The sequence below is a fragment of the Vicia villosa genome, unplaced genomic scaffold, assembly GCF_029867415.1.
Source record: "Vicia villosa cultivar HV-30 ecotype Madison, WI unplaced genomic scaffold, Vvil1.0 ctg.000163F_1_1, whole genome shotgun sequence".
In the NCBI taxonomy this organism is placed as follows: Eukaryota; Viridiplantae; Streptophyta; class Magnoliopsida; order Fabales; family Fabaceae; genus Vicia; species Vicia villosa.
In genome coordinates, this window is record NW_026705046.1 from 1,253,498 (window position 1) to 1,262,071 (window position 8,574).

Sequence of the window (8,574 nt, forward strand, 5' to 3'; positions counted from 1 at the left end):
GTGAGAGGTGAAGGTCACACGTGTGAGAAGCTATGTGAAGAAAACCTCGATCATCCTCTTGAAACCCTATCTCGCTTCTCATTCGTAACTTGTACCAATCACTTTGCCCCAATTCCCAGCCCTAACCCTAAAACCGAAGCTTCTCATGAAATTCGTCGCGCATTACTTCACCATCGTCTCAGAATCCGGTTCGATTCCATAACTCTGAAGAATCTTCTCCTCTTCCGAGTTTTCTATGGAGGGCTCTACAGAGGATCTAGGAGCCCCGGAGTCATGGGAAGTTGCCGATTTGGATGACTCCATGAACCGCTTGAACCTTTTGGTAACGTCCAGCAAAGATTCCAAGGCTCACGACCACACCGACGCTGCTTCGCCACATCTTCCTTCTGCTTCTTCTCCCGCCACTGGGGATAAGGTCTTCGATGATGCCGTTAATCAGGTTGATCAGTTCCTTCGTGAAGCAATTCAAAACCCTCGTGAACGCCTTTCAGGTAGCTTTGCACATATCGATTGCTTAATCAATAGACAAATAAGCTTTTGTTTTGAGAAATTGCTACTTTGATTGTGAATTATAGTTAACATGTATATTTGGATAAATGTTTTGAGTATGTTTACTCTATCAGTGCTCTGAATTATAATTAAGGAGTTATTTTGGCGCTGATTACTTATACATTTATAGTTGTTGTATTTACTATAGTGCTAGTATAAATGTTCAGTCTAGCATTCTCTATTCATCTTCGTATGTAGCTATTTCACGTAAAGATGAGTATCCAACTGAGATGCTTCTTGACGTGATTTTGAATTGGGCTGGGGAATGTGTTTTGTAAGAACTGATTTGTCGCATAGATTTTTTGTTTGTTGCTTTCTGATTTAGATGCATAGATCTGAAATAATGGGAGGTTAATATTTGTTGTATATGACGGAATGAACTTGCCTCCCATGTATGAATGGATAATGCAGAAACCATGGATCATTTTAAAATTTGATGCTTGAATGTTCTATGGTTATTCTGTGATACATGCTACTGTTCTAATGACATTCTTATGCGATTATGATTGTGTTGTTTGAATATTACTTGTATTAGATTAATTATGCCTTATGTTTTTTAAAAGAATTTTCCTGCTGGACTGATTTGGGTTTCTGATTTGATTTATCCAGTTTTACGGATGGAGCAAGATGTTTTGAATTTTATTCAAGATCCTAATCGACAGCAGATTGAGTTTAATCAGCTTCCAACATCCTATTTAAGGTTGGCTGCACACCGGGTGGCTCAGCATTATTCATTGCAGTCGATGGTTTTACTGGATAATAATAGTTTACCGGATGGTTCTGGGTCAAGGATTATTGTTCGCAAAACTGCTGAATGTAAGCTTCCTGTTATTCGCCTTGCAGATATCCCAGTAAAATTGCCATCAGAAAACAATGCTGTAATGAAGGTTGCAATCAAATCAAGGCCACAAAAGCAAACACACGTTCTTAACAGTGCAAATTCAAACTCAGGGAAGAAAAACAACTCTAAAAGTGTGGAAGAGAGAAAAGAGGAGTATAATAGAGCTCGTGCTAGGATCTTTAGCTCAAGTAATAATGGTGGTACAGTGATTGGGAAGCCAGAATGTGAAACAAGGCAGCTGGATAACTCATTACATGGTTCCTCTGGGTTTACTCGTGGGGAAGATAGAAATGCTTCCGTATCTGATGTTAGTTCCAGTAGGGGGGTGGTTGGTTCTTCAACTAATACCGGTAGGGGGCTGGTTGAGTCTTCAACATATGCCAGTAGGGGGCTTGTTGAATCTTCAACTAATATCAGTAGGGGACTGGTTGAATCAACTAATACCAGTAAGGCTAGAAGTAGGACAGAGAAGGAGTCAGTTGCTAGGTACAGGCAAAGTAACAGGGTGGCCATATTCCGGGACCGTGAAATTGACCGCAAGGATCCTGATTATGACAGAAGCTATGATAGGTACATGCACCTCTTACCACATTATTTAGTGATGCACTTGTCTGTTAATATATGTTGACCTTGTTGTCTTGTTCCCCTCTCGAATAAATAGTTTGAGTTTACAGTCATGAATTATTGATGCCATCAGTACTGTTACTATTGGCGTGACTTGCATTTTTATATGTAAAATCCTATTTAGATCACACATTAGTTAATATTTTCATTATAGAATGCAGACAGAATATTGTGTCAATGTTTTTTTTCTCTTGTTAAACGTCTTTGTTTCCTTCCAAATAAAAACATAAAAAAAATTCCAAAATCACTACTTCTCATTCCTGGGTGTAACTTATGACATGGTTGAACTAATCTTCCATGGATATTTACAAGACATTAGCTAAGTTAAGTAGCTAACGTTTCTTTCATATGGAAGAATTAGTTTTGTTTGTGCTTTTTAGTTCGAATGAATAATTGATAACAAAACATTTCCGTCTTGTTTGTTTGCAACAATGTTGTTAGTGTTGTTACAGTGCTACACAGAATTTCTGAAAGACCACTTTTGTTAAGTAATGCACTGATTTAGTACAAAGTGTTGTCAAATAAAGGCACTATAGGTGCTGTATTATAGTTGAATTTGAACGCACCTCTATTTTCTGCAGTGTGTGATTGACAAAACTGGTTTGCAGATGTTTTTCAAACCTATGATTTTTTAGATGACATCTTATGTTTTATTTATTTTAATATTTAAATACGACATCAACAACCTATAATATTTCTTCATAGTTATATAAAGTTTTTGCTATTTAGTATAATGTGAACTGCACAATGTGTGAGAAGAGAGAGAAAAATCAAAATGAGTTGTAAGAAAAATTTGGAAGATAGGAACACAAGGTATATAGTGGAATATACTCTGAAAAGGAAGGGATCCATATTCCAAATACATATGCTAGAAAAGATAGAAGATTTGTTTGAGTTGCCAATACATTGGCAATATATTGATAAGTTGTTAAGGGGATTAATAAAAAAAGAAACTCAGAATTTTGAATAGTCTCCGGGGTGTGTAACTTATTATAACTAATCAAATGGGTTGTATTTTACGTTTTGGTTTGTTCTGTCTGTAAAACTAAAAAATTTAAAAAGACGAGATATGGTTGGAGTATTGATTGACCTGATCCATTATTCTTCTGACGTGCTTGGCAGGTATATGCAAAGATTTGATCCTGGGTTTGGATTCAATGGTGGATCATACCCAATTCAGCCGATGTATGCACCGGTATTGAATTACAATACTGAGTTTCCACAGCTTGGATCCCCTCATGGCCCCCAACGATCCGCCGAACACCAACCACGGCCTCTTCCGCAACATATATCTGGGCAACATATATCTGGGCAGCATATATCAGGGCAACATATATCAGGAACTTGGGTTGCACAGTCAACACCTGCTGGAATTGGATATGGGCATCCAGAGACCATGATGTCACCATTTAATCATAATCAAGTTGGTGCACACTCTTCATCAACCATGTATTTGCATTCACCTCAGTATCCCTGTCAGCACCCTGGAATGCCTTTTATCCATCCTGAACATATTCACCAGCCCTTTGCACAGGTATAGAAAGATACTAAATCCGCTTGTTGTTATATAAAAAAACTCCTATTTGTGGTTTTGATCAAGTCCTAAACTATGTTTTATCAAGGTGCATAATTTTCGTGTTACTCAGCATCTTTATACTACAAGAATTGAAATGAAGTAATTATAAAATGTTACATAAAGCTTTAGGTAAATAAATCTTCACAGTTGAAGAAGACAAAAAAAATTTGATAATGGTTGTGATGTATAGTGCAGGCCAGCCTTGGCTGTATATCAAATCCATGTCCTAGGTGTATCAAAAAACATTCTTTTCGCTAAGGGTATATAATAGAATAGAGTGATAGGTCCACCCTGAAGGAGGTACTAACTAACAGCTGAGTCCTTTCTGAACTGCAAGAGATAGCTGTTAATGTTTTTTAGAGCGTGAGGGGTGTGTTGGAAATGCTTCCCCTAGCCACTTAATTGCGGCATTTGGGTTTTCTTCATTGCAACCCCCAACACTTTCATTGTGTTGGGTATGAAGGGGGTGGGTTTAGTTCCACATTACTTAGAGATATGGTTTGTGTAGTGTTTATAAAGCTTTTGCAGCCCTCACCAAGGTAGTCAGCGTCAAGATCCTACACAGGAGCCGAGAGGGGTCTCAAGATCGTGAATCGGAGGATTGTAACATGGATTGTAAGATCCTACCGATTTCACAACTCATATACAACTAATGCCGTGAATATTAAAAAATTGTGGATAAACTGTGGTTATATGCAGCAATTTAAACGATATTTTATCATGCCATTGATAAATTATTTGCTTCACTTATTATTAGAATAAACTTGCAAAATTATTCTGTTTTATGATATTCTGGCTGTGTGATATGATTAAGCAGTGCATTGTGCACTTTGCACTTTACAATGTCAGTTTTTCCTCATTTCATACTGCATAGTTCAATTGCTTGCTGATTTGCCAAAATTTTACTTCCTTTTCGGCTGCTGCTGCTTGTGAATATTATCCTTGATCTTTTCATTTAGATCTAGTTATTCTTTTTTATGTACTTGATCTGCAGTCTCTTCAATTTGCTTGTGAATATTATCCTGTAGCTTTTCATCTAGATCTAATTATTCCTTATGTATTTGATCTGCAGTCTCATCAACCACCACCTGAAGCAAATTTTGGATTGGCCCGGCCCCGATGAGGGGCATAGGCCATGCCTGCACCCAATCAGCCCGAGCTATATAATGTAAGATGACGGTCTGCTGCAGCTACAGATCTCTTTTAGCTGATTGGAGTGCAGGCATGCAGGCCGAGTTTGGCTGGAATGGATTTGTGTATTTCTTAAAAACCCACCTCAAACAATGATCCATTCTTCCAATCTCGGTTTACGAAGGATGCTTCTTGCATCTTCTATGAGTTCCATGACTATGTTTCTCTTGTGGACATTTGATATTCTGTGAGGAGCTTTTGGAGCACACACTGCTGCTCATGAAGAAGAGTGAACTGATGACTTCTGTAGAGCCATACAAGTTTGTGCTTGACTTGGATGAAGGTATGTTTTGCTTAACCTATTCTGTGGCATTTTGTTCTTCTTGAAACGTGACTGAATCATTCTTTCCTCTTAATGTTGAAGTTCACCCAATTCATTTCTTGAGATTGGGTATACGGATATAGTGGAATCATCAGAGGAAACACTTCAACGTTTCATTGGTAAATAAATTTCCTTGCACCTTTGACGTGGATTATTGCAAAACCAATGTTATGTTAACTTATTCAAGTTACCTTTAAAGAATATCAAATGAATTTTTTTGCGTGTTTTTGTCAGCTTGAGCTCCCCAAAAGAGAGCTAAAGGGATTCAAATCTTGCTTGGCGTCATTTGCCTTCAGATTGCATGAACTTGTGTTGAAGATTTAACTGGAGTTTTATAGCTCTAGTTACTATTCCCTATATATTTCATAGTCCAGCAAGTAATCCGTAACCTCATGTATGGCTAACTTCTGTGGATGAGTTTGTATAATTTACTCTCTTCATACATTTCTTCGTTCGTTAATGGATAAGTTTTAACAATTTTTTTACAGTGATCTTTTTCATATGGGTTCTTTGCCTACATTGTTTTGCCTGTCTTTTTTGGTAATTAACATTTGAAAGTGTCAATTTTTTTTACCCATACCAAGAAAGGTAATAAATGTTTACTTTTCAAATAATAATTTTCTTTTGGGAAAAGCTTTTGGGAAAAGCTAACATGTGCCCTAAGGGCACAAGATAATGAAGTATTTATAGAAACATTTTATTGGAACGCGTGCATTCAAAGAAAGAACAAAAACACATTTTATTGTATTTTTATTTTTCTTTTCACCATTTTCTTCAATGACATAAAAGAACTTGAATAATTTATTAGAAAATTAATGAAAACAAAAGGAACTCAAACATTCAACTTGTTTTAACTAATAGTCCAATCTTTCAAAATTAATTAATCATTCGAAAAAAACTAAAGATTGCTATTTACGATGAATATTTATATTGTAGACAATTATTCACTTGAACTAGAAAATAAAACTTACTGTCTTGCAGTTAAAATACTTGTCCTGTAGTTAAAATACTTCTCATTGTCTCATAAGGGGATATCTCAATTCACCTTTTATAATTCTTAGGCAGTTGGCAAAATTTCAGCTATGCTCTATGATTTCGGAGATATTCATTAAGAAGCACATTTTTTGTCGAAATTTGTTTCTATTCGGAGTCTTATCTACGGAAGCATTAAAAACATAGTGAACGTTTGAAAAATCCAAATTAATTCAGTTGAGGATATGATCCGTAAATATATTTACGGAACGTGTTATAAACAGAATGTTCCGTAGATTATATACGGAACATTGTGTTATATTTTAAATCAACAACATTTCACTCCAAATCTCAAATTTTTTTAACATCAAAGTATAGTACATCAATGTAGTGTAATGTAAAGACAATGATATATAGTACACAAAAAGAATACATTGTATAAATCATCCAAATAATGTCATACATAATCAAAATAAAGTACATCAATCTAATAAAAATACAAACATCAAAATAATCAGCACGCTCACTGTGCCGGATAACATCCTCGTCCTCTAGCTCTCGCGCTACCTCTGCGTCCACCGCCGCCTTGTCTGCTGGATACATTACCTCTACCGTCAAGTGCCCCACCCATCCCGACACGATGTCTACTGTATAAAAATGTTCAATTTGCCACCTTAATGATATCATCCAGTATACGCCTGTGATCAGACCCTCAAGGAAGAAATCACCGTCAATGCCTGCCCGCGTCAACTCAAGTATCTCACAACAGCGATGAAGAACATCCTGTGTGTGGTCCAACTGTGATCGATGAGTATGCAATATCTCCTAATGAGCTGATATGAGCGGTGATCCCTCTACAGTAGGGATCATTTAGGGGTGTGACACAGTGAAGTACCAAGTGTTGTACCCGTCAGTACATTTCAAGTCTACCTCTGCTTTGGTCACCCGAGCCTCGTCCAGAACCATGTGAGGTTCTAAGTCTGCAAAGGCCTCATCTATCTGTCGAAGGGTCATTAAGAAAGGAACAAAGACAGAAGGGTGGCGAGGCATCGTCTGACAGTAGCCTAACTGCCACATGACGCGCTCTAGAAGATAACAAACTGTGATGGTCGAACTACATGCCAACCATCCAAAATATAGGGCAACGTCATCCCACAGAACCATCTCATAGTGAGCAGCACATCAGTGGTATCAGGTGCCCTCGACAGTCACGCGGTCCAGATAGTTTTTGTAAGGATCAGACACCTGGTTCCCTCTGAGGGGACGAAGGCACAAACATGTGACATGGCCTTAGTGTAGCTATCCACCTCTCCCCATCCAATGATAAGGGAGAAGTGTTGTAATATCCACCCTTGAAATGAAAATAAAAAACACGGGGAAACAACATTATCATGAATATATAATGAACAACTTTGAGAAAAGTAGAAGTATATAAGATTGTTACCACTAAGAGTGAACAGTTGCCTGCCACAGTCCTTGCCTTCTACTGACATCCCTCTCTGAGTCTGGAGTAGCTGTACGTCAATATTGCTTCTCCCCAGTAGTACTCATGGATCCGTGCGATATCCGAAAAGTACCTCAGGTAAACGACATTTGTATTGGAGGAGCTCGTGTCCACAAACAGATGAGTGCTTACAAAAAATAGGAAGTAACACCTAAGCACACACTATATGTGTATCTCCACCTCAATTGGATCACCAACAACATCCTGTGCCGCAAGAGCTCGGTTTCATATCTCTGTGATAGAAGGAAAACCTCACGTGAACCCTGCAGGTCCTCCCCGCCTCCTCAGGCGCATCTTTGGATCAACCCTGAGCTTCTCAATTAGAGCCTCTCCGCCTCCTCCTTCGTCATCCTACCGTGACAAAGGAGGGTACCCCGTATAGGTATATGCAGGAGGCATGCGATGTCGTCCAAAGTAATAGTAACCTCACCATGAAGAAGATGGGATGAGAACATCTTTGGGTGCCACCTCTCTACAAATTCTATCAACATCTCGTTGTGTATAGTGGTGTACCCGATGTGACATAGGTTCTTCAGCCCAGAAGCTTTGAGGACATCCTGGAACCACGGCTCCGTAGGCTGCCTCAGAGATAAAATTTCCCGCCCGTGGTTGTAGAACTTCTGGGAAGCCCTATCCTGAAAATTTCCAAAGAAAACACTATTAATAACAAGCAAAGTTAGAAGTAATAAAATTCCACTGATGACAAAAAAGTAATAAGTCTAAGAAATTTTACCTCTCTGTTCTAAACATGTCTGGTATAATCTGCGTACCCTGTCAACATGGATAAATTCGAAGGACCCCCAGGGTAACCATAAGGCACCTCAGGCGCACCAGCCTCCCTGTGCAATGGGTCCATACCATCAGGAGGTGGCACAGGAGATCCAGCATCGGACGGAGGTGGCATAGGAGTAGAAGAAGTATCCCGGAGACGTATGCGGTTGGAGGGTGTCTGTGAGGTACCCTCACCATCATCCCGACGCCTCAGGGATAAAGAA

At 38.6% G+C, this 8,574-nt stretch overlaps 2 protein-coding genes across 2 annotated transcripts; one reads left to right on the forward strand and one right to left on the reverse strand.

Moving 5' to 3' along the window:
• LOC131624856 (uncharacterized) lies at window positions 1-5,588 on the forward strand. The gene is made up of 6 exons (XM_058895777.1): window positions 1-491; window positions 1,159-1,960; window positions 3,137-3,548; window positions 4,663-5,064; window positions 5,146-5,222; window positions 5,338-5,588. The coding sequence occupies exons 1-4, from the start codon at window positions 236-238 to the stop codon at window positions 4,711-4,713; spliced, it is 1,521 nt and encodes a 506-aa protein (XP_058751760.1). The 5' UTR covers window positions 1-235; the 3' UTR covers window positions 4,714-5,064; window positions 5,146-5,222; window positions 5,338-5,588.
• Window positions 5,589-7,899: 2,311 nt separating this feature from the next.
• LOC131624809 (uncharacterized) lies at window positions 7,900-8,483 on the reverse strand. Its single transcript, XM_058895723.1, has 2 exons — window positions 8,350-8,483; window positions 7,900-8,236 (listed from the first exon to the last, which is right to left on the reverse strand). The coding sequence occupies exons 1-2, from the start codon at window positions 8,481-8,483 to the stop codon at window positions 7,900-7,902; spliced, it is 471 nt and encodes a 156-aa protein (XP_058751706.1).
• Window positions 8,484-8,574: the final 91 nt, after the last annotated feature.